General features: G+C 34.6%; 4 protein-coding genes and 2 pseudogenes across 5 annotated transcripts; 2 read left to right on the forward strand and 4 right to left on the reverse strand.

The window, feature by feature from the left end:
• Positions 1-566: 566 nt before the first annotated feature.
• On the reverse strand, positions 567-2857 carry LOC120123257 (mitochondrial inner membrane protease subunit 1-like). The gene is made up of 4 exons (XM_039142174.1): positions 2647-2857; positions 2342-2566; positions 1933-2043; positions 567-677 (listed from the first exon to the last, which is right to left on the reverse strand). Exons 1-4 carry the CDS (start codon positions 2755-2757, stop codon positions 639-641), a joined length of 486 nt encoding a protein of 161 aa, XP_038998105.1. The 5' UTR covers positions 2758-2857; the 3' UTR covers positions 567-638.
• Positions 2858-3534: 677 nt separating this feature from the next.
• On the reverse strand, positions 3535-6872 carry LOC120123256 (solanesyl diphosphate synthase 1, chloroplastic-like). Its single transcript, XM_039142173.1, has 6 exons — positions 6477-6872; positions 5993-6117; positions 5559-5686; positions 5371-5474; positions 4436-4563; positions 3535-4273 (listed from the first exon to the last, which is right to left on the reverse strand). Exons 1-6 carry the CDS (start codon positions 6697-6699, stop codon positions 3725-3727), a joined length of 1257 nt encoding a protein of 418 aa, XP_038998104.1. The 5' UTR covers positions 6700-6872; the 3' UTR covers positions 3535-3724.
• A 5479-nt stretch (positions 6873-12351) lies between these two features.
• On the reverse strand, positions 12352-15938 carry LOC120123347 (annotated as a pseudogene).
• A 216-nt stretch (positions 15939-16154) lies between these two features.
• LOC120123374 lies at positions 16155-18297 on the forward strand (annotated as a pseudogene).
• Positions 18298-19185: 888 nt separating this feature from the next.
• Positions 19186-20440, forward strand: LOC120123355 (serine/threonine-protein kinase BLUS1-like). The gene has a single exon (XM_039142271.1). The coding sequence runs from the start codon at positions 19201-19203 to the stop codon at positions 20425-20427; it is 1227 nt and encodes a 408-aa protein (XP_038998202.1). The 5' UTR covers positions 19186-19200; the 3' UTR covers positions 20428-20440.
• Positions 20441-21062: 622 nt separating this feature from the next.
• LOC120123261 (probable 2,3-bisphosphoglycerate-independent phosphoglycerate mutase) lies at positions 21063-25012 on the reverse strand. 2 transcript variants are annotated; one of them, XM_039142178.1, is made up of 6 exons: positions 24761-25012; positions 23857-24230; positions 23224-23369; positions 22667-22943; positions 22312-22584; positions 21063-21815 (listed from the first exon to the last, which is right to left on the reverse strand). In XM_039142178.1, exons 2-6 carry the CDS (start codon positions 24163-24165, stop codon positions 21336-21338), a joined length of 1485 nt encoding a protein of 494 aa, XP_038998109.1. In that variant the 5' UTR covers positions 24166-24230; positions 24761-25012; the 3' UTR covers positions 21063-21335. The 2 variants fall into 2 exon arrangements, with proteins under 2 accessions (XP_038998109.1, XP_038998108.1); XM_039142177.1 differs by lacking the exon at positions 24761-25012 and having other exon boundaries at positions 23857-24361.
• Positions 25013-26559: the final 1547 nt, after the last annotated feature.

Genomic DNA, 26559 nt, shown 5'->3' on the forward strand with positions numbered 1-26559 from the left:
AAATCTCTCTTTATTTTGGTTCAAAAAATACAATAAAAAATAGATGCTTTATTATATATATAAAGGGAGAATAGATAGTGAAAGGATATATTCTTTTTCCATCTATGTACATATGAAAGACTGCTTTATTGTGATTTTTTGGAACAAGTTTATAAGATCTCCATTAGAGATTAGAACTGTTTGTGGACTTTCATGGTCGTCTAATTAATTTGCATTTACATAAATCTTTAGCCAAAGAATTTGGGGTTAGAATTTGATATAGGGTTTTGGGTGTAAATTTTAATTAGTAATTTTTAAAAAATTATTTCTATTTTATTAAGTATAAATCTTATGTGGCTGAGTTTTAATATTAAAATAAGTCATGTTATACCACCATTATAAAATTAACATTCGAGTTACTAAAAAACCCAATATATAAAATTCAGTGAGTAAATTGAAAACTTTTAAAGTACAATGAGTGAAATAGGAGAGAAAGAAAAATTCAATGAGTAAATATGTAATTTACCCTTTAAAATAAGCACCAGGTAATATCAGAATAAAGAATAAAAGGTTTATTTCTTCATTTGTCGGTCGAGCGTTGTCGCATGTCTGTATCTTAAAAGCATGAACAGCCAACTCTATACCTTGATTGCATGCTCTCATTGACCAAAAAAACCAAAGCTGCTAGGTGGCCATACCTAAAGAACACGACGTTAGAACCCAACTCTAAGTAATTTCCAAATTTTGACCAATAATAAGAAACATAAAATAAATAGAATTGGAAATCATAAACCATTGGAGCAACAATTTTAAATGGTGACGTGCCAAATATAGCAATACTAATGCCAGTGTTCAGAGATCGAGCATGTTGATCCAGCATAACCTTTCATTATTGCATGCATGCCCATTTTCTAAACCTCTTCACATGCACGACTATCGAGCCTTAAAAACCATATGCACCTTATTTTCATCTCTTTCGGCAATTCAGTGAAGTTTATAAGTGAAAGGTCTTAACATTTTGTAAATCGAAAAAATGTTTCTTTGGAGACAAGTTAGTGTCGCCAAGGGCACAAGGTGCAAAAAATGCGCTAGAATCCTTATAATGCCTTAGGCATAGTCAAGTAAAATGCAATATGTAGCGTGCGAGATTTTGCACGTGTGTGTATACATATATAAAAACTAAAGTGTGTTCTAGTTTATCTACAAAGCCTGTAATTCTTTTGCTGCTCAATATGCATGATTTCTTTACGGTCAATGTTTGATGTTCTCAAATAATAAGTAGAGTTCCGTATCATACTTTCTTACTATTAAAGGTATATGATATGTAAAATGAGAGAGTGAAAACAAAATGAAAACTAAGAGATTTCCAATCGGCAGTTATTTTATGCCTATTATTGACTTGCAAAAACGTTGCACATCAGGCGTGCACCTGATCAAATGGCCCTCACTTGACTGGGTCTGAGGTGCTTTTGTTGTACAATGCTAAGGTGCAAGGCACAGGCACACGTAGGTTTACACCTTTACAACACTAAGTTGTATCCCAATCTAATAAAGGTAGGCTTAAGAACTAGTATTCAAACCAAAGCTACCAAGAAGACCATGTTTACTATTTTAACCTGAATTTAATTTGCTTGTTTCAAGACATTAACAGCAAAAGGTTCCACCAAACTAGTTCAAGTCTCAACCAAAAAAATTCTAAATCATTTAAAACCGGCTAAGTCCACAAATAAGACAAGTAAAATCAACTGATTAGAGTCAGTCAAGCATGCTCTTTGCTTATTAAGCATTAAAAGTGACTCGGAATGGATTACTGGCAAAAGCATAAATGTAAGATGCCAAAGAGATCGTAAATCAAATGATGTTTATCACATGACCTATACTACTAATTCCGACAAATAAGTTCAACTCATTCTGGGGAACAAATCCAAAAACAATAGATTTAGCATTGCTTACCCTCATAAACACTTTTCCTTCAATAAGCCCATAAGGAAGAGGACCAAATTGTCGCGAATCCCGCGAAACATACAAGTTATCCCCTTGAATCCAAACATGCCCCTTTGGCACCTATCCATTTAAACCCAAAGAAAAATATCAGGAAAATGATCATTCAAGAATCTAAATTATATACTACATGTTTCTTCAAGGATCCAAGCTTTTACTTTTTTACCCAACCGATCCAAAGCTCCATTAAATTGTTACTTTCACTAATTTCTTTAGTTATGAACAATCATAAAATTCAAATAGAAAAAAAGCCAAAATTCTCATCATTCAGCTGAATCTAAGCCAACAACTTCAATTAAACTGAAATACTCAACAATATGAAAAAAATGTTTAAGGAAGACCCAATTAGAAAGAATGGTACCACAAGAGAACGAGAGCTGTGGCTCCGAGAGGGGTCTAACGAGAAGGTAACTTTATCTCCTTCCATAGCTACGATGCGCTTAGTCAAGGACTTTTTAGGATCGAGCGGCGACCGAACCAGGACCAAATCACCCGAACCCAGTTTCCCTAACCGATGAGAAATGTGTTCGACAAGTACGACGTCGCCGGTTACGCTTAACGTCGGGAGCATACTGGGACCCAGAACCTGCATAAATTCAATTAATTCCTCAAAAACAGTAAAAGGAGAAAGAAAGAAGAAGAGGGAGAGATGATAAAGTTACAGACATGGTTGGATGATAGTACGTAGGAGTTGGTGACGTGTAGTACGCAAAGGAATTTAGTGATAATGGAAGCTCGAGCCATGGCCTCCTTTGCTATGATTTTCCATTGTCTCATTTTTTTCTCTTCCCTTTCCTCTAGGGGTTTGCTGGGTTTAATTAAGTTCGTAAATTAATATAACATTCCTAATTTAGTAGTTATTTACCAATCTGACTCAGAAGTTTTGGTTTTCTCCAAATTGGTACCTTTAAATTAAGGGTATAAATGAACAAAGCGTTCAACTAACTATTCGTGAATGTTCATATAACATTTGTATATATTCATTTATTAAACTAAATAAATGAGTATGAATAGAACAAAAGTTTCATGTTCATTTAATAAACGAACAAACATAAATAAATGTGTTTGATTTGTTTATGTTCAGTAACAAACTCTTTTATAAGCTCACTTATCCACTTATTTATTCAATTCTCTTTTTCTTTTTTTATATTTTAAATATTCGTGAAGATAGAAATTAAATTAAAAATAAGGTAAGCTTTAGAGTTCAAATTGTGAAACCTAAAGAACTTAAGGACCAGTGATGTAATTTCACTATTTTTGTTAAACAAACATGTTCATGAACATTAAACAAACATGTTCACGATTGCTAAAAGAATTAGTGAAAATTTTAGTGAACACTAGTCTATCATGAACACCTTAAAAAACAAACAAACAAATAAGAACGCAACTTTATTTGCTCAAACTCGTTTTATTTACATCCCTACTTTAAATCCAAACGTCAAACACTTCAGAAATAAGTTACATAAACATATACTTGGAAATGAAAGTTTATTAGCTTACTATTGATGAGCGCAAATGCTTCATTGTTCAATAATTTGATTTAACAGAGAATCATTTTTTGGTTTCTCAGACAAATGTATAATTTGGAGAAACTGATACTTGGAGCTCAAGTCAAAGCTCGAAGCCTTGTATGAATATACAACCAGTTAGAGTCCTAAGAAAAGCTGTTCTATATGGGCACAGGCTTCAACTTCATGCCTTGTTTTCTGTCATGTCCGAGGCTGTTTGTTTTGGATTATATAAACTAATCAATCCTTTCAAGATTAAACACCACCATATCTTGAAGAGCGAACCGGAAATTGCTTTGAGGAAGACATTGGAGATTCTTGATTGCGAGGTCGGCTTTCTCTTTCGCTAACTCTTGTGCCCTTTCAATTCCCCCGCACTGCTTTACCAGTTCGATTGCTTCGTCCAGGGAACCGGTCTCGCAGAACTCGGATTCGATGATTTCTCTAAGTTTTGGCTCTTCTTCGAGAGCGAAGATTACGGGTGCTGTGAGGTTGCCTTTTGCTAGATCACTACCAGCTGGTTTCCCCAGCTGCTCTGCTGATTGTGTAAAATCCAATATGTCATCAACAACTTGGAATGATAGGCCAAGATTCTTTCCAAACTCGTACATTTGCTCGGTTACGCTACGATCCGCCCCACTGAAAATAGCGGCTCCTTTGGTACTAGCTGCAATCAGTGAAGCTGTTTTGTAGTAACTCTTTAGCAAATACTCCTCGAGTTCGACATCACAGTCGAACAAACTTGATGCCTGCTTAATCTCACCACTTGCAAAATCTTTAATAACCTGCAATATCATGCAAGGATAAGATTCAGACTAATTTAGCTGAAACTATCTCCATAGACAGAGCACATTTCCAATCCTACAGGTGGAAACTTTAAGTCAAATATCATGTTACTTGGGTTTAGATCCGAACAAGAAGGTACGTTAGGCATAGGTCATACATACCTGGCTGATAAGCTTGATGACTTCAAGGTTTTCAAGATTTGCAAGGTACCATGACGACTGAGCAAACATGAAGTCCCCGGCCAGAATGGCTACTCTCGTGCCGTACAGTTGGTGAACAGTCTCTTTTCCTGCAATTAGGTTAACATACAGTTTCAACTTTCAAATCAGCAGTCTCCTAAGAGATGAAAGACTAGGAGGAAAAGGATATCGAAGAAATTCAAGCTCCCCATGATTCCTTTTTTCTATTATTATTACTATCACAAGTACCACTGCAAGTTAGAACCGAGCAGTCCCGACCATTCTATGGAATGGTAGATGGCTAGATGCAGTAGTTCCTCTCCCCAACATTCCCAAACAAGAAAACTGGCCAGTGTTTGGCCTCTCAACCACCCCACAACTACCAAAATTTGTTATATGCATGTATACGTAGATGCACACAAGACGTATGTGATTGTTGTATATTCTGAAATAGAAACTTTTTCTCTGCCCTTAGACAAGGGTATTGAAGACTCGAATTGTAGCCTCTTTTCATGTGAAGAATATGTAGTTTTACCTGACTTTTTAATAGCTAAGAAATAATAAAGATTAAAGAATCTCAAACTCGTAAACCACAAAAAAGCATAGTATTTTTTTAAAAAAAAAACTCTGGCAATTTCATTCTTAAAACTTTTCTTTTCCCTTTTTCTGCTGCAGAATCTCGCCTTCAACAATGATACAGAGTTAACCTAGAGTAACTCGTGCACCAAGATGATCCATCGACTGGAATGATCAATGTCATGATAAGAACAAAACCAAGGCCACTCATTTCTTATTCACTTGAATAGAAGAACTAATACCTCTTCTGATTTTAGATTGTTGCTATTTAACTTGGGAGAGTTGAAAATAAGAACAACACATTGAACACATGAAGAAAATATTTTAATTTACAGGCTAACCTCTTCGCGTATCACTTTCATCTAATACATCATCATGTATCAAGCTTGCAGTATGAATCATCTCAATGATCACAGCCAAACATCGATGCTCTGTTGTAAGGTCACTGGAAAGGAAGCAATACAAAATGGAGGTTAGCCTAATATTATAACTAAAATGTTATGAATATGTTAGAGTCCCGAAATATTACTTCAATCCGGCTAACTCTGCCGTAGCTCTTGAAACTAAGAACACCAGGGCAGGTCTCATTCTCTTACCACCAGCACCAAAGATCTGCTCGGCTGTGGACATTAGAACAGGGTTCTCTGCACCAACAATCTAGCAGACCATCATCAAATACATACTAACATCAACAACTTAAAAAAAAACTAAACCAATCAGAATCAGATAAAAAATTCAATCCTAAGCAGACAAATTAAATGAGCTATACATAATTTATCAAGGAAACATTATATATACTGTAAGTCAATTCATCTGGACTCGAAAGGCGAACCAAAACGTGCAAAACCTTAGGAGCAACTATAGAATTTGAAACAAAATCATTTCAAACATGGGGAAATTTTTTATATATGACAACAGAACTATTAAGGATGGATAAGAATTAAACTCTCAATAAGCACTCACTGACTGGAGATTTTGATTTAGAGTCTGGAGGTCATCAGCAACCACTTCAAACAACTTCGCCAGTGAAATGGGAATTTTAGCCTCTTTCTTCAAATCCAACACTGGTGCAGTTCGTTCACCAACTCCTACATTTAATGTCAAAATGAGACCAAATTAATTTCAAATACTGAACTCAAATCTATAACAGCAAGTCCAAAAACCAAAACATAATATGAAATTTGAACTACTATTCTTTCCTATTAAACAAGGTACCAACAAGTAAAATCTCAAGAAACCGAAAGAATGGCTCCATGTATATGAATCCAATAGTAACAACAAAAGTATAAAACCAATTACTTAGATATAGCCAGATTAAAGATAATATGCCAAAGCAAATTTTTAAAACAACCAATTATAAAATTGAATTAAAAAAAAATGAATTTGAATAACTTACAACCAAAAGCAAGGTTAAAACTTGAATAGTATTTAGATAGCAAAAAATTACCATCAAACAGAGCCTGAGAAGTATTTCTGGAGAACACACGAGTTCTACTAATGTTCTGCCTGCTACAAACCATTCTTCTAGCTCCATAGACTTTACTAGTAAATGTTTTCCCGTGACTCTTCACCGAGTGCCTTTCAATTGAAGCATTTGAAGACGAGCCAACAGCAACCAAATCAAGCACTCTTGCTCCAAAATCAAGATTATGGCATGTCATTGACATCATTCTTAATACCAACACTCAACAGAAGGGGAAAAAAGAGCAAAAATGTCAAGTTTCACTCTTTATTACAAAAACCCAGAAATAAAGACTCCACCTTTCTTGTCAAATTCCCGTAAAACAATCACCAAAATGAAGAAAACAAGCTGAAACGAAAACTTGATATTCAACAAAAAGCTAGTAAAAACAAGTTCAAAAGAGCTCGAAAGGTGTGTTGAAATTAGCTAAGGCTTCCATTTCTCTTGCAAGAAAAATAAATGGACAATGATGCTCTTACTAAGTATTCAGAAATTTTGGGTGGATGAAAAAATCCCACACAGAACTTTCTTGCAGTTTTGTCCAAGCTGCTTATCAAGTTCTGTGAGTGTTGAAAGGCTCTTGATGTTTTCTGGACCCCGAAGAAAAAAAAAGGAGATTCGTTTCGAACACAAGTATAAAAGGTCAAATTTTTATAGAAAATAAAAAGAAATTTATGGAAATTAAAGAAAGGCCTTATCTTTGGGTCAAAAATCAAGAGGCCTTGTTGCAAAATCGGCTGTTGCTTGTCGAAACAAGGGCCACGTGCCGTCTTCTTTATATATCTTACAATTGAGTGATCGATACAAAATGGCCACGTGTTTGATTCTTCTTCGATATTGACATCCAAATCGACTATTTGATGATTTATTTTTGTAAAAAGAAATAAAATTGACAATTTGTTTGAGAGCTCAAGCAGGGGCGAATTCTACATGTAGTCACGTGTTTAACTTGAATCCAATCGATTTAAACATACAATTATTGATTTGTTAAAATATTAATTAATATGTTATATAAAAGTAAATTAATTTATTTTAATAATAAATAAATCATTTATAAAGAATAATATTTCATATATTATATAATTAAAACATATATTAGTATATCAAATACTGTTGGTCAAAAATAGTTTATTTTCTAAAAATTAATCCTGCCAAATCGAGAGGCCTTATCTTTGTTAAAATCTACCCCAATTACCGTACTCTTGCACCTATTCATGTTTTTTCAGTCTAATGCTCGGTGTTTGTTTCGTTTAAGTTTGGTATTTAATATTTCATTTCGTAATTTAAAATGAGTTCAATCGTGATATATCGTTAAATTTGGCCACTAACACATTAAAAATTTTAATGACACATTACATATTTTTAATATTATAAAATGATTTATAGAAATAAGAAATTAATTTCCCTATTTTCCCCTTCACTCTCTTCCCCTCTTTTCCATCAAACTAATTTCACTCCCAATAACCCATTTGCTGACACCAACCCCCTTTTAATTTTTTACCTGTTAACCTTAAATCAAGTTTCCTCTCTTCCCCTTCACTCTCTTTCCCTTTTGGGTAATCTGAAAAATAAAAGGAACCCTAATAATTCTCGTTTATCAATGCAATTGAGGAAGCGAAATTTATTACTGCCCTAAATCGATTATTTTTTTTTTGTTTTTCAATCAAACTCATTAGAGTTAAGGAAGATAGCATTGGTGCTGGAGGATGTGGGGGAAGTCGGCGTTGAGATTAGAGAAAGTTACAGTTCAAGATGGGAGTTGTTTGTGAGAGAATCCTGTTTATGAAACTATGAAAATGATAAGGGAGATGACAACAGGAAAATTGAGTGAAAAAATTTACCATTTCGTTGTTTCGAATGTATGCATTTTCAGAAATATGCTAAGCCTTTGTCCCTCCATTGCTTTAGGTTTCCCCTAGTCACTGGTTTTTGCTGAATTTTTGTTCTAGGTTTGTTGCAAGGATTTTCAAAAGCAGGGTTTCTTGGTGAAGTTTCTATCTATTTCGTTGATTTAGGGTTTTTCAATTAATATATTTTAATTAATTTCTTATTTTTATAAATCATTTTTAGTATTAAAAATGCCACTCGACATTTTTTAATGGGTTAACGACTAAACTTAACGGTTTGTTACAATTGGACTCATTTTGAATCACGGAATGAAACGTTAGACATAAAACTATAACGAAATAAACTTTAGACATTAAACTAAAAAAACGGACATAAATTTGACATTTGTTATATATTTAAACCTTTAGAATTCAATCTCCCATCTTTTAATTTGAAAATGCTAATCTTTTTTATTTATTTAAAGCTACAAATTTCTTTTCCCAAAGAAATCAAACAGGCTTGTCAATAAGAAAGGCAGCTTCCAACCTGCATACCATAGATTTTAGAGCATTTAACACATCACATCACATGACGGTCCAGTAGAGCATAAATACTTAACACTGAAAATCAAAGTACAGAGAAGTTAAACTGTGAAAGTTGACAAGGCCAACATTTTGTTTACTCCAATGAATCCATAACTAAAGTTGCTGAAAGTACTTTTTGACAACTCAAAGCTAAACGATGAGATGGTAGCAGTTTGATTGAGGAAAACAAAGAAAAGTTGAGACCTTTTGAACGAGTCAAAGTGTAAAGGGCCTACTAGTTGGTTCATTCTTAAATGTTGCAACTTTTTAATAATCTCCTTTCAATCTACTGTTTTTATACTGCTTTAACAACTTAATCATGATTATTATAGATAATTGATCTGATCAAGCTTGAATTTAAGACGATAATTATAAGCTGTCTTAGCTGCCTAATGCTTTCAGGGTTTAGGGAGAAAGTCTTTGCCATCATTGGTGTTAAGTTTTATGGTGCTGGACTATGTCGATCAAGCCCTCCTAAGTACATCAGGTGCCTGGAAGGGACGATCTCACGATCAGCTACTCAGCTTCGAGATGACATGTCCTCGTTTAACTCGATTTTCGAGGGTAATAATGAAAATCATGAATTTTGATCAATGTTACCTGTACATAGGAAGAGTATCGGTCCATCGGATGCGAATACGTGATCGATATGTGGCCTAATGTTTCGGCAACCGTAGACAGTGAACTGCCGTCACGGGGTTGCTCTTCATCCAAATCCATGTCCAATGAAATATCTCCTGAAGCTTTTTGTTTGTGCAAAAACTGGCCGATCAGCTTTGATGGTGGATCTTCCATGGCGGCTTGTTTGCTGTGCATGAATTCGAACTCCTCGCTTTCCCTATTACCAACACCTCCGGTACAACCGCTGGTACCATTGAAGTTGGCATTCTCTTTTTTCTCATTACTGTTGATTTTCTCTCTGTCATTCCAGAAATCATATTTTGATTCGCCCCAAATCTTCCCCCCGTTGCCGGCAGTTGCTCCAGAGGCCGGAGTAGAAAGAATACCGTTGTCGTTGCTTTTATCATCAATCTTCAAGATGAATTCTTTCCTGTCAGCCGGATCAACTGCCATGGCACTTTTGCTCAATCTTAAAACCAATATGCCCAGACAAAGAGACGTGCAATGTGAACCAAGAAAAGAAGGGTTGGAAGGAATTTGAATGATGAAGATGGTTAGAGTAAAAAAGATGTAAACTTTTCCTTGGGGTGGTGGAAAGATGAGAATAACGCAGAGTTTGGTTCCTAAGAAAGTGTGAGAAAAACAAATCTTCTGTTGACGCCTGTAATGAGGATGTGAATGAGTGGCAAAGATTGCAAAATTTTAAAACTCTGAACAGAGTGAAGAAGACTAATGAAGGAAATAGACTTGAAATAGAAAAGAAGATACAGACCAAGTGGCGCAGTCAAAAGCTTCAGTTGCAGCTTGCAGGGTTTAAAGTTTAGGATAAATTACGCGTTGAGTACTTAAATTATCAGTTTAATTTATATAGTATAAATTTTTATTTTTCTTCAAAATTATATCTAAAGTTTAATTTTTGTTTCATTTCAATACCTATGTTCAAAATTTAACATTAAATATTTATTAAAAAAAGTTTAAAACTTAGATATTAAAACGAATAAAATCTTATAGTTTAGATACTAAATGGATAATTTACCCTAAAGTTTAAAATATTCAATAATTTGCGCCTAATTTTATGGTATTTTTACCGAAATATCACCCTTAGACCCTTAGTTACCTGTCAGGCACCCTCTATCCTAATATTTCTAATCTAGCACCCTTTCTGACAAAACACATATCACCATCCGCGTCTTCGCGGGGTTTTGTTCGAGAAGGCGCAGATCGTCATTCACGCCTTTGTTGAACCTATGACATATACGAAAGCACGGTTCATGAAACGCACATTCCATGGGAAATGTTAACATGGCACCACATGAGAAGACTCGTTTTAAGGGGCACACCTTTCAAATCCACATCATCCCTCAAAGCATTTAAAAAAAATACACTTTAAAAAATTAAAAAAAATAAGGACTAATATAATAATTTAATACATATTAGTTTCATGAGTTGAAGAGCTTAGTAAGTTAGTTTATATAAGCATATTGAATATTTAAGTTATGTTTCTTGACAATGTGAGATAAAAGTTAAAAGGTGTATTCCTTAATTTTTTTATCTTTATATCTAATGAATCTACTTGTACACTATTGTTAAATTACATTAGGTTAATATTTATTATTAAAGTTTATATTATTTAAGATTAGATATTTTTTATATGTTAATATATTTAAATAATTACATTAGGTTAATATTTATTATTAATGTTTATATTAAATTAAACTTTGAAGCTGATATATATTAAAGGGGAAACGATATACTCATGTAAGATTGAATATAAGATTAATTATATTCAGGCGACTCAAACGCATTAAAATATTGTATATTCTTTTGTTTTAAATCTAGATTATGAGATAAGGAGTAATTTTCAAGTAATTTATATAATTATATGTTTTTGTTGTAGTAATTTGAGATTGAATAAACTACAAGTTGTTATTCATTATGAAATTGGTGACCTTAAGAGTCTAACAGATATGAAGAAGCACCTGAAAGTATTTGTTTTCACATTATGATAATCAAGATTGTTGCTTTCTACTAACCAAAAATTGATTAGGTATATGAGTTTCAACAATTTTAAAAGGGAGATCCCGAATGAGTTAATAATAGTATATAAGTAGATTCATTAAATATAGAGATAAAAAAGTTAAGAGTACACTTTTAACTTTTATCCCACATTGTTAAGAAACATAACCTAAACACTCTAATATGTCTATATAAGCTAACCCATTAAGCTCTTCAAACTATTATGTATTAAATTATGATGTTAGTATGTATAGTTTTATTTTTTAAAATTTTTAAAAATATTTTTTAAAATGCTTTAAGAGGTGATGTGATCTCGGAAGGCATACTCCTTCAAACGTGCCTTCTCACGTGGTGCCTCGCTTTATTGCTACTTTATTAGAAAGAGTACGAGATCGGTAATATTAAGAGAAAGAGAGTTCACAGATAATTAATGGGTATGAGGGTGATATTTCGATAAAATGCCTAATTCTCTTCTATACTTGCTATTTTTCCCAAACCTTCTTTTGTTTCTGTTCACAAGAACTATCTAGATTCTCCATTTGTGAGCCAGTGCTACATGATTCACTATTAGGAATCACTTTGTGTTAGTTGGATTTGGTTCACAATTTGGATTTTTATTTTTTTACCTTTTTAACTCTTCTATGGGTTACGACTTATAATTTAAAAAATAACACGAACACGATACGAAAACATGGATTGTAGCATCCTATGGAGTCAATGGCATGGCACACGAGACTGAACCATACATACATGATATGTATGATGAATATTTATATATACATATAAATGCATATGGTAGGGCAATAATGGAAAACAGCGAAAAACATCATTGGCCTAATATTGACAAAAAATGTGTGTTGGGTTGGGGGGGATGTGTCTTACAAAGAAATTACCGGTGATTGAGCCTTAAAGGCCACAAAACAAGCAGACAAGTTGCCTAGGTAACCATGTTTCAAATCCCCACAACAGTTACTGTAACCAGCAAAAGCCATTTTCCTCAATCTGATTTACTACAAAAAGCATCGAGATAATGCATCCTGTTCAACACTAAAACCATGTTGTGGAACCGATGTATTTGCCTAACAGGGTTACCTTGTCTTCATTTGAGAGATATAGACCTTGGCCTGTATAACAGTTTTACCAATCCTGAATCCCGGAACAACGGTGAAAGTCACCCGCGGTTCCGGTGAAAGGAACGCTTCCTCATCGACACTTTCCATGTATACTTCAGAGAATCTACACCCTTTGCTTATCTGAAAGATTGAGGCCCTGGCTGGAAAGCAAAGGCTAAGCAGTGCAGAAGCCAGATCTCTTTGCCATTTCGGCGAATAAGGCGAAAAATGTAGTGTCTGGAATCTGATAGGAGCTCACCATGTCCCTACTGCTCAAATTGTTGAAAAATGATGATTCCATCTTAGGATGAACGACTTGCAAGTACTTGGCACGACAGAATTTCGCGAATGTTGACTTTGGCTTCATGGCCAGATATTCCTTGCATTTCAAGGAATTCAGTTCCATGAATCTATCGAAGAAGACTTGTGGGTGTTTCTTCCCCTCCGGTATGGAGTTGCCGTAAAGAGAGAAGTAAGGGTGGTGGAAGGCCTTGAACATTTCCCTGCAAATGAAGGACTCAAATGCAAAACATTTGTCATCTTCTTTCCGATACACCACACCTTGTTCGATCGAACTAGCCGCCGCATCGATATCCCAGTCAGCGGACTTCATTTCATCTATCATCAGCCTGACAAAACTTCTAAAGGACTTAACAGTTTGTCCAAGAATGGTAATGAAATGGCTAGGATTCAAGCTTGATAAGTGAAGATTGTCGAGCACAAATAACGGACCACTTTGACTCAATCTCTTCTCCAGCAACCTGTTTTGCTTATTGGATTCGTCCAACTTTTCGCGAAGAAAAATGATCTCAGACTCTTGGAGTTTCAGCTGAGATTCCAATTTCTTTCCCATAATCTCGAATGTCTTGGAAAGACCTTTCTGCTCCTGAAGGTCAGATAAAACCATTGCATGTTCTGGGGAAGGATCATACTGCTTCTTCAGGAAAGACTGCTTCAATTCTGACAATTTCTTCAAGTCTGAAACTATGGATTGATCAGCAGCTTGAATCCTCTCGGCATCATAAGGTGACTGAGCATACTGCAGCTGAGCATATTCCGCCTTAATAGCAGAAAAGGTAGCAAATATTTTTGCAGTAAGAGCTTCCATGGCAACCCTTCTTTCAAGCTCTTCATCATGTTGTAAGCTGTCGTCCCATTCTTCGGTTTCTTTTGGCTTAACCTTATGAACCCCATCATCAGGGACAATCCCAGCCGTAGCAGCATGAAAGTGAATAACTTTCGATAACGTTCGAACCCATTTACCCTTTGATGGAGTAACAGCCGATGGCTTCACCGCTTCCATCTGCAAAATATCACAAATTACAACACCACTAATTAAAAGTGAACAAAAGAATAAATAAGGGAGAAATGCAGAGGTGATAATAAGCGTGTTGACTGAAAAGAATAAAAAGCAAAACGCTTTACCACAGACCAAGATCTTTAATGTAGAATGGAATTTGCTTCTTGTTAGTTGTTTTCACCTTTTTGAGCTTCTAATTAGCCTTCTTTCGACAGAGTACAAAAAAAAATGAAAACTTTTCTACAACTCGGGAAAAGAAGGTGAAGACAAATACGGTGGAGCATGAAGATTGAAGAACAAGTAAAGGAAAATGGAAAAGAAATATCATTCAATAACACGCTCTGAAGACATGTTTTTCAACATTCACAAAGTTCAAAAAGCTTGTCTTTCCAACACTATGAACCTTCATTCGGGGCAAAACATTCAATGCAAGGGACGAAATAAAGCGGTGGAGATAGACCAATAAGTATTTCCACTAGCTAGTTGTTGCGCACAGTTATGAATTTTGCCTACAACTTACATGTATCTTTCTTGGAAGTTTACATTGAAGAATCGAGAGCTGCATTTTTAATATAAAACATGTCAGAAAAGGCATTAATTAAAGTATTAAAAGCTTTTCCGGCATTAAGAAATTAGGGGATGTGATCTAAACATACCACAAAACTGTACTGATAAGATGGTAAAGAAGGCTTGAAATTTGAGCACAAATCTAAATCAATATATGCTGTATTTTTACAGGATACAAGAGACAACCCATACAAAATATTATAGTTACATATGAGCAAAGTTGACAACAGGACCCCCCCTTCTCCAAAAAAAAAATGTGGTCCATGAACCACTTGAAATTTCCACCAAAGTGGCACCTAATTTTTAACAATTGGCTATATTTTACCCCCATGGAATTCATAAGGGTATATGCATTCACAGTTCACAGCCTAAAAGAACTCTAAATAAAGTAAGCTGAGTTAATTGGGGGGTCCTTGGGGGACCACCAAAGTGAAAAATCTAATATGAAACAGTTGCAGCATATTCATATGACAATTATACTCATATGGTAATCTTACATAAGATGCACTTATACTCATATGATATAACTGAAGCATAAAACAAAGTCTGTAGAAAACAAACAATCATGCTAAAATTCATATGACAATCTTTCTAATTTATCATTATATACTGCTATGTATGAACATTCAGATTTTGAAACCATACAACAGTTGTATAATAATTAATAATAGTAAAAAAAACAATGCATTGCAAAGTTGCTTTCTTTCTGCAGTGCAACAGCCTTAAACATCCGTTGGATTTATGTAACATCTTTTTATATTACCGAGATTTGTGCCTATTTTGTCTTGTAAGCAGAAGCCTTTTGCAGAATTTGTCCTACACCAACTAGCCTAAATACAAATCTAGTTTTAAGTTTTCGGTGGGAATTACACGTGCATGTATTAGATTAAAGATTTACATGTTTAACAGATTAGGAGCTTAACCCTTTTCTATTCGGTCTAAAAAGTCGTGATATTTGAGAGACATCAATTAACAGGACAGGTTCTTGTTTCGTGTTTTAAACAGAGTTTGAATTTTCAATTTATGGTTTCTGTTTGCTTGAGATTTACGTGATCAAAACAAAAAAGAATCACACGGTTACCCAGAAACTGAATGCCGAGAAACAAACAGAGAGTAGAGCCACTAAAAGAAAAGCGAATTAAGGAGAAAAATCAACTGGAACCCAGAAAAAAAAAGCGAAGTTATTCTAATGAGAAACTGTTAGAAGAACACTTACCTTTACCTCCCCCAATGAAATTAAGATGAAAAACGCTGAAAAAAAGGGAAAATAAGATCACTACCGATACAGAGAACTATATATATATATGAACAGGCCAATCTCGAGCCCTCCTTTTCCTAAATTTATTTGGAAAAAAGAATCAAACAATAAATGGTAAAAGTAATGCTTCTTAAGATTTCTTACCTTAAAAAGAAGTATCGTTTATCATACGATTACCGAGCTGGGAAGAAAATCAATAAACTATTGTTTAGACTTTAGCTTCAAATATCAAAATCCCAACTACTATAACTTCTCCAATGCAAACGATTTTTTCTTTAAAAAATTGCAATAAATTTGTTTCCTTTTTGAGATGATGTCTGCAGGAGGAGGAGACAATGGTGTCAGGGTGTTTCAAAATTGATCATATAGTAATTACAAATGCTACAGAAACAAACGTAAATATGAGATTTCCAACGGTAAAACTTATATCTGAAAAAAAAATGAACCTTGGATTCAATATGCTAAAACAAACAATAGAAACCTTCACCTATGCGATATGCATACCTTAACCGAGGAGAGAATCCGAGGAGGTGACAGCTTTGAAGGATCTTTCGGTTTTTGTTGAGGTTTTCGTTAGGTATTTGTTTTCAAAAGGGTATTTTGACAAAGCTAATTTCTTGGAGGACAACAAGTTGGATTTTGGGCACTTTGATAATAATTATGCTAGAGGTTTTATCAAGTTTGCTGGTTACGAGTTTGCTAAAGATCATCAAGAGATTGCAAAGTAAGAACATGTTTTTCCCTTTGTCCTTTTTCATTTTGGATTTGATATTGTTACATGTATGTTGGCTGATTGATGTTCTTCATGTTACGTTCGGTTGTTATTAAGAGCAAAAACACTTGATTATTTCACATATTTGGGGGAATCTTTACTAAATGACATAAACGTTGTATTTTCAGATGGCTGTCGGGCACACGCTTGAAGAAAGTAGCGGCCTTTGGCTGCCCTTCTCTTGATAAAACTAATGTCTTTGCAGCTAAGAGATCGAGAAAAATCTTTAAAATTCGAGAAGACAACGTAAGGCATTGTTTCAGTACTTAAAACAAGAGAAACCTTCATTATATCTATTATATGTTAGAAATCAAACTCAACTTTGCAACCATAAGTCGGCAAGAAGAATGTAGAAGCATTGAATTACTTAGCAACAAAAGACTTTGAAAAGTCAAAGACGGTAGAATGGTGATAACTAGTAATATGGAAACATGACAGCAACAATACTTTGAAATACTTAATTATTAAACAAAGGTTAAGGTGGCAAAAGCTAGAAGATTATTGATTAATGAAGCATGATCTTGAATTACTTAAGAACTAAGCATGGCATGTGACAATTGATGATGGAAGGGAATTTCATTAAAAAATGAATTCCATGTGGCAATACAAGAAGAATTTGGAAATACCTAGATCTTTCATTAAGGAGGTTTAATTATCCTTATAAATATATGCAATGTATGAGAGGAATACAAGTGAGAAAAAAATAAAGGCTTAGAAAAGCCAGAATAAAAAAAGCTTAGCAAAGCTAGAATGAGAATAGCTTAGCAAACATATGAGAGAAAGGGTAGAACTTAACAAAGCTTAGAATAACGAGGTAGCCGCAGCCAGTGTTGTATTGTTGTAATATTGTAATATTGAGGTAATGTCGTTGTAACGTATTGTCTCGTATCAATAAAAGTTTGCGCGTTATAAAATATCGAGAGCCCACCTATGCTTCCAATAGTATAAATATTGTGATCTCTTTTCTTCAGGTTTGCAGTCAATGCGTGTTAAAGGATTCGTGCAGGTACGCTAATGAGGATGTGTGGGGAATTACAACAAAGGTTTGCTTCTGGTCGATGTTATGAAGGTTATTACTTTATATGCCTTAGACCAAGAGCATCCGAAGCTCAGAGTTCCGGAGGAAGTACGGGATTCAACCAACAAATTGCTGGAGGAGGTTATAAAGCTAAGTCAAACCACATGACAGAGGCTACAGGTACTTGGGGGTGAACTCAGCTGTAACTTATTCACTATCATTTTGGCCGTTTACCTCGATTTGTTTCGGATCACGTCTTACAGGTTATGGATATGATTGCAAGGAATGCGGATAAAGTTTTGCTGGTGGCATCGATGATCTCTCTGTCACAGCTGGTTTTGCATTCAGATATGCATCCCACCGATGATTTTCATTTCACCGGTACAGTAATCAAGCTCATTGCTGCCGCTGTTTTTAATCTCACCACCCACCGAACGAACCCTAAATCAAATTTGGATTGCTGATGCATACATATGATTCGATTCGATGTAGGTTATCTAGAGATAGAGAACTAGAAGTTGTAGAGTATGAAATGCAAATAGTGAAGCAACTGGGAACTAGAATTTTACCTGTAAACTGATTGCTACCTAGATCAAGCCGTGTGAAACTTCCAAGATTAGCTGCTTGAATGTTCTCAGAAACTGAGTTATAACTCGACTACAAAATATTCAGGTTTCTGAAGGTTGTGAATTGGATGGAACTTGGAGGAAGACTAGCAAGATAACTAATGAATGTGGTGAGGTGAATTTCCTGAATCCGAATGTCTCAGCAGAACTACCCAGAAGTTCCTTTCCTCAAATTTAATCCATAAGGCATAAACCAATCTAATTGATCAATCGACCAATTAGTTAATTGAGTCAACCAAAAACAAAAAAAAATTAGTTGATTAAATGGATTTAAATGTCTAATAAAAATTAGTTGATTAAATGGATTTAAATGTCTAATTGATAATCGAGTTTACCAAAAAAGTAAGGAACATTAATGGACTTCAATATTTTTATTAGTTATTAACGATCTGAGTTTGTAATTAAGGAAACATTAATGAATTTCACTTTTTTTAATGTAAATTACTATTTAAACTATAAGTTTTAATATCTAAACTTTTAATTTTTTTCAAAATATATCTAACGTTTAGTTTTTTTTCATTTTAGTACACGTAGTTAAAAATATTAGATTTTATTTCATTTTAGTACCTCGTTTAAAATTTAACGTTAAATTTTGAAAAATTTAAAAGTTTTTGCACTAAAATGGGTAAAAACTGATAGTTTAGATACTAAAAACTTTATTTTTAACGACGAGTACTAAAATGAAATGAAAATAAAATTAGATATGGTTTTAAAAGAATTAAAAGTTTAAGTACTAAAACAGATTACAATCATAGTTTAGGTACTAAATTCGTAATTTACCCTTTTTTATTGTCATTATTTTTCTTAAATATTTTTTAATTTTTAAGTTCAAAAAACATCATTAAGCGTATCACAAATTCTAGTTATAGTAGTTGACTAAAAGTTGGTTTGAATTTAATTAAAATATTTGATTAATATTCCCATTAGGGTATATATATATATATATATAAAGAGACGAAAAACTTTAACGCCGTATCAAATTGGAGCCGAAAATTCTCCATTAATCCAATGAAAAAAGAAAACAAGGGTTTTTCAAAGCAGCTTTCAGGGAAGAGTAATACGGGAGGGGTTCAAAGGATTTACTCTGCGAATCCTGCCGATTACAAGCTTCTGGAAGAGATCGGTAATGGCGCCAGCGCTACCGTTTACCGAGCGATCTACCTCCCTCTAAACGCCGTCCTGGCCATCAAGTGTTTGGATCTCGATCGCTGCAACAATGGCAATCTCGATTGCGTGCGTCGTGAAACTCAAACGATGGCGTTGGTCGATTATCCGAATCTCGTCAAAGCGTATTGTTCGTTCGTTGTTGATCGCAGCCTTTGGGTCGTCATGCCGTTCATGTCGGCGGGTTCCTGTTTTGAGTCGATGAAAAGGGCTCATCCCAACGGATTAGAAGAGATCGAGATTTGTTTTATATTGAAAGAAACACTCAAGGCGTTGGATTACCTTCACCGACAAGGACACATCCATCGTGATGTAAAGGCCGGGAATATATTGCTCGATTACAATGGCGATGTTAAGCTTTCTGATTTCGGGGTTTCGGCTTGTATGTTTGATTCCGGTTATAGACAACGGTGCAGAAATACCTTTACGGGGACGCCTTGTTGGATGGCGCCGGAAGTTATGCAAGCGGGGACTGGGTACGATTCCAAGGCTGATATATGGTCGTTTGGGATAACGGCGTTGGAACTTGCGCATGGTCATCCGCCATTGTCGCAATATCCGCCGTTGAAGGTTCTTCTGATGACGGTGCAGAATGCTCCTCCGAGACTCGGTGATAAGAAATTCTCCAAGTCGTTTAAAGACATGGTCGCTATGTGTTTGGTGAAAGATCCGAAGAAGAGACCTACTGCAGGGAAATTGTTGAAGCATTCGTTTTTCAAGCATGCCAAGCCTCCTGAGCTTTCTCTGAAGAAATTATTAGCTGAGCTCCGATCAGTACCATTGAATCATGTGAAAGCCCTTCAGAATGATGAATCTGAACAACAACTACCTTCAAAGACGGCATCATCATCTTCAACACCAGAAGAACCAGAAGCAACGTCAATGAGTGTGTACCAGAAGGGGATTAGTACCTGGAATTTTGATATTGAAGATTTGAAAGCGAAAGCGGGAGCGCTTACACTTGATGATGATGATAATGACGAAACCATGGAATCTAGACCTGTTGATAACTGCAAGGATGGATTTACATCAATGGAACAACGCAAGCGAGTGCTCCCATTGAAATGCTAAACTCCTTTAGCTTCACATTTAATGTAATATTATCAGGTTGGTAAAGTTTTAACCTTTACAATTTGCATTATCATATTCGTTTTACTATATGATATTCTTTATAATTTTTTTTGCATGTTCTTATATCTCTCATCGTTTTAGTTATTTTCTCAAATGCTATAACTATTAAAAGGGAACGTCCAGAAAAGTTCAAAAATCAGTTCAGTAAAATCAACTATGAAGTACCATAAGAATGCAAAGTTGGTAGTCTGCCAGACCAAGCAAAAAATAAAAATGGACTAAATACAATGTTACTTGGAGGGTCGAATATTCAATTCGAATTGTGTTTTGATATACAAGTTAATACTTTAAATATAAGTGTTGTCAATAGTCAATATCAGTTTTATTTCCAACACATTCGTGAACATTAGATTTTCCAGTAAACACTTGCACTTCTTAGTCAAGGTATCTCGCTTGGCAGCATCAGGGATGTCCACCAGCAGAGGTCAGATTTCTTGTTTGACGTCGGATATCGATGTTTGTGCATCGAGTCGGAATAAGGTTAAATATATTACATGCAATATGCGGATCATGTGTATTATTTGCACAGGTTCATGTGTCATAGCAGAGTATGTTTTGAACAAAAACGAAAATTCAATTATAAGTCAGGATCCGTAGTTTATTTTATTTTCCCCTTAAAACAATAATGTGGATGATTCAGCTTTGACGTGCAAAAAAATCGAATGTATACCCTGAAAATACAATACTTATTTTGCTCACAAAACAAGAACAGTTATCGACGACAGCAGTCTATATCCGGTACTTGATGTCAGAATGCAGGAGCATTCAGGATTGTTGATGGTTCAAGAGCATTCAACATCATATGGTTATTTTTCGGATAAGAAGTACCTTATTCAGACGCTGAGAGGTTATGAAAGTCGTGCATTTGATTTAAGAAACCTCTTTATAATCCCCATCATCTCTCCACCAGGGAACCGTCCAAGAGATCCCCTGGCCGCAGCAATCTCGTTAAACTCAAAAACCGAATCTCCGGAAAATGATTGAATTTGCTTGCATTTCCCCCCCTTTTCTGAAGCAATGTCTTCATCAGCCTTAACAGTCGGAAGAGGAAATGGATCCAGAGAAGTTTCCAAAACAACGGACGCCCCCCCAACGGCACCCACTAAATCTTTCAACTGGCATATTGTAAATGGAACTGGTTCAAAACTGTGATCTCCATATTCGACGGGTGTAGAGTGATCACCGGTGACACAAATGAAATATTGAAAATTTCCAGTCGATTCGGTTTGCCACAGGAGCTTGGCCAGCTGTCCTATAGCTTGATCCACAGCTTCCAATCCTTTTACTTTGAAAACAGTTGCTTTATCATGACCTGCATCATCTATTGCCTGCAATTTAGGAATATCAAGTAAATCACATTGCTTAAATGCATGGAGAATGATGCCATAGATTTCAGGCCTCCATAAACATCAGACCTTGTTAGCGTCCATAACAAGGACAGTAGACGCATATAAAGCCAAAATGGAATAAATAAATCAATCTCTGTGATATCAGAATGTCAAAAAAGAATTCACCATTGACCATACCCGGCTGCTGCCACTTATAAAGAAGATATTTTTCCAGGCAATATTGCAAAAAAGAATATTCTCGAACTTGGGATTGATAAATTGGGATAACGTTTGGCATAGATAATCGGCAAATTCCAAAACAAGATTATCTTATGTGGGATTGAACATCAGAGGTTGCAAACTCAGGGAAGCAGAAAAAGGGGACTTGAACAAAAAACAGTGATTTTGGCCCAAAAGGCAGTTATTTACAAGTATCTATTAAGCAAAAGAAAACACCAAAAAATAACAATAAATGATGCATTCATATGGTCATTACCTTAATATGGAGAAATCCAAAATCATAGCCATCTGATCTGCCAGGCTTGTGTTCATCCTCCCCTGGTACGAAAACACTAGGACAAGTTTGTGAAGGAGCAGAGAGTGCCTTAGCTATGGCAATTGCTTTTGAAGTCAAAAGTGTTCGATAGTCTCCGGTTGCTCCAGGAGCTTCTAGGATATCGAAATCAAGTGATTGACCCAATCCTGCAATAATTTTTGTGGGAGCCACCATGCAAGGCCACAAGCCGTGTTTCTTTTCAAATGGAGGAACCTACATACATAATTAGAAAAGATAGAGGATGTTTTTCTCCGCATAATGCATACACATTTTGGAAAATTCTAGGACATAATACCTCAATTCGAATACCACAGCCTCTTAGAAGGACAACATTGGCAACATTCTTCCCTTCTGCTAATCTCTTTGTGTTCAACGGGTGAGACACCAGTATCTTCGATATCTCCCTGGATAATTCGTTAACAACTGCAGCTGTGTGTCTTGCTTCATCTGTGTCATCTAAAGCTTTGGCTTCCAGAAGTAAGCGATTGTCCTTCAATGGGTCAGTTCCTGATATATTTCCACTGAGTCTTGGCCCTTTAACAACAACTCCGCATCGGTGTTCTGTAGCATACCTATATGAGGTTGATTATGATGACTTAGCATTAAATAGTTGTTAAACCAATCCTTAATGGAGTTCATATAGAAAAAAGCATTCTCATAACCATCTAGCTTAACCATCATAACCATTTACTAGACGTTTTCAAGGTTAAAAATTGTTAATCATAGGAAAGCCGATAACTAAAATGGCCATGTAAAAATGAAACCTTGTCGAGTAAGCTATATGTCCTTCAGAACTAAGAAAAAGAATATCACAGCATAAACTCAAATTTACAACAATGAATCACAATGTACCTGACTCTTACTTCATACTCAGGAAAAGATGGGAGCTTCATTCTTTCCAGGGCACTACAAAGGATAGGCCCCTCTTCTTCAAAATGCCTGTCAGCTCTCCTACTCGTAACTATGCCAGTTTTCTCATCCAGAGTTGCAAAATTTGACTGGAGATAGATAAGTGGAATGGGTAATCATGTATAAGAACACTATGGACATTCTCAAAAGAAAATATATAGAACTATTATATATTAACTTGCTGATAAAATGAATAAGGAAAATGTTAAAGGAGCTAAGTGAATTCAGAAGCTTGAACATATCTGGCAGGAGATTAAACATGTAAGATTTGCAAGTAAAAGATCATATACGGTCATCTCAGGAAACAATTAATGATCTATGTTTTAATATTGAATCTGAAACTAAGATGCAGCCTATGACAAAACAGTCCATTCAAATAAAGTATATTAAACTTGACTATGAAGTTGAAATTCTAGAATCAGAAATCAAATTAACAGTACTACAATAGTACCATAAATTCATAGTATTTATCACATTGACGGACGTTCCGTGAATGTTCCAAAACAAAAAAAGTATTATCAAATAATCTACAGAGACATGCAAGAAAAAAAGGGAAAGGTAGAGCAGGTTACACACCTTGAATGCAATATCTCCAGGTGACATTGCCAACCCAGCTCCCATGGACTCAAAAGCACCACGCCCTCGGTAATATACTCTGGGATCATAGCCCAACAGAGACAGGTGAGCAGTGTCACTCCCACAACCCAAACCTACTTCCACGGGATCCATGAGACCATTCACTCCAGCTGATGCTATAGCATCCAAGTTTGGAACATTGGCTGCCTGCAGGGGAGTCTTACACCCAAGCTTTGGTATTGATACGTCTCCAAGTCCGTCAATCAACACGAATGCCACCCTTCTCTTTGGCTCAGCAGGACTACCCATATTTCTCGGTATCTATTTATGCCTTGTTCTGTTTAAAAGCAGTCGCGGAGATGATCGGAAATGAACTGAAAATAGATCACTTCAGTATGGTGAGTCGTATACCAAAGTCAGCAAAGCAACCAGTTCCTACAGTAAGCAAAGCTGATACAAAATGTTTTTGAGCACACTAAAACCTCTGAGCCAAGCACAAGCTCAGTGTCTTTTGTGATGCTATAGATTTACAGATTGCAATCGATCCGTGATTGGATTCCAAAATCGTATGAGAGTTGAGAGGTTGGTAACCATAAAAGCAACCAACTTGATCAAAGCGATACTTATATCAGTCTGCCATTAAATTATCTAAAATGTAGTATAAATTTCAATCAGAATATCAACAAAATATGAAATGAAAAATATTTACCATAAACAACATACAAGCTTAATTCATAAAATTGAAGCCAAAATACAAGATGGGTACCGCCTACATTATAAGCTAAATCAAATAGATAATAAAAGCTAAAAAGAAAATATAAGAAAAAGAAAACCCCATTAAAAGGTGAATTGAATCAAAATCCAATAAGCAAAAATAAAATTAAAGAGATATAGAACTTATTACCTGAGCAAAATAGACTTCAAGGATGATTAATGGAAAACTTTTCTTGAGCTGAAAATTAGAATAAGAGAAAGAAGAAGATATGGGTTTACCTAGAAAGGAATCGTTTAAAGCAAATGCAACTTTGTTCTATTCATCCATGGAAAGCAAAATGGACCCAAAATTCCATACAAAAAGATGGTTTCTCCCCCTTTTTTTCCTATGAGAATCTGAAATCTTCTTTTGAAAGTGGCAGAGAAATCCGTGTTAGGTATTTGTATGCTTCTTTGTGTGGCTTAAGGTTTTCCGTATCCAATTTATCATAAATCTTTGTCCAAGCTCTAAATTAGTGAAATTTTCATTATTTTTTCCTTTAATTTTTGGATTTAATTGGTTTTTTCACTAATCATTAATGAAACTTCGTAAGTCGTGTATCTATAATATATATAATTAACAATAGTAGTATTATTAAAATAGTTAGTGTATATAATATATTTAATGTGTGAAGATTTCAAACTTCTATAATATTAATGTATTATGTTAATAAATTTATAAAAATATATTATACAATTATATTAATTTTCTTGTATAAACCATTTATGAATGTTATTAAATCGTGTATATAAAATATATTTAAAGTAAGTATTAAAGACAAATGCATTATTTTATATTTGAGGAATGTTTAAGGGGAGACAAATATATAAAATTTAAAATTTAAAATTTTTAAGGGATAATGCTTTTACTTGTCTAGGTCTATTTATGGTCAGTACTATATAAAAATAACCAGTGTATATGATATATTTAATGTATGATATCCTAAAATTAATATAATATCAACTTATTACGTGATTTTAATGGTTAAAAGAAAATGTTAGTAGGTTGTAAATTAAGCAATTACATTTGTGAGTGTGCGCGTGTTATCAATAATTAGGAAATATTATGATTGTCACCTTATGTATAATATGTACTAATATTTTTTATTAATTAATATGTTAAGATTTATACTAAATATAATTACAAAACAAACATTAAATTTATGAATAATAGATATTAAATATTTTAATATTTTAAAATGATTATAGAATAATATCTATTCGATCAATAATTTTTAAAGCAAATGATTAAAAGTTCTCGATTAATGTCTCTCCTCTCTTTTTGTGAGTTAAATGTTGTTAAGAGCAAAATTATCATTTCGTGTATCATGGATAAAAATTGTTTAAAAATAATATATATTTAATTTTGTAATATTAATAACATATTATACTTACAAATATAATTCTATGAATCTACTTTTTTTAATATTTTATTATTATAATAATTTGATGACGTCAAATAAATATCAACCTTCAATTGTTTGTGTGCTCATTAATATTTAAAAAAAAAGAAAATAAGGAAAAAAAACTATATCTCATGAGCCACACGTTTGTCTTCATCAACATGGAAGCATAGCAAATCTCAAAAGCTTTGAGTTTATTACATTCAAGAAAATAAGGCGTTTACTTTTTGAACAAGATTCATGAGAGGGAGGGGATGCATGCAATCTAGTCTACATCTGGTTGGCTGCCATAATTTTCTTTGACAATCCCTTCGAGTTGAAAACCAGACCTGCAGCTTTCTGCCATGGACCAACCTAATGGAAATGCCCTACAAATCGCTATCTCATACTTACATAATTGATATAAATAGCAGGAACCAAACATCTCAATGGATAAAACAACAAATGTTATCCCTCTTGAGGATTTGAGTACGAACATGTTATCATCTACAAGAGTGTTTGAACATTCATTGTCACCCAAACTAATAAAAAATATTAATTATCGAAA

The sequence above is a fragment of the Hibiscus syriacus genome, unplaced genomic scaffold, assembly GCF_006381635.1.
Source record: "Hibiscus syriacus cultivar Baekdansim isolate YM2019G1 unplaced genomic scaffold, ASM638163v2 tig00110392_pilon, whole genome shotgun sequence".
Taxonomy (NCBI): Eukaryota; Viridiplantae; Streptophyta; class Magnoliopsida; order Malvales; family Malvaceae; genus Hibiscus; species Hibiscus syriacus.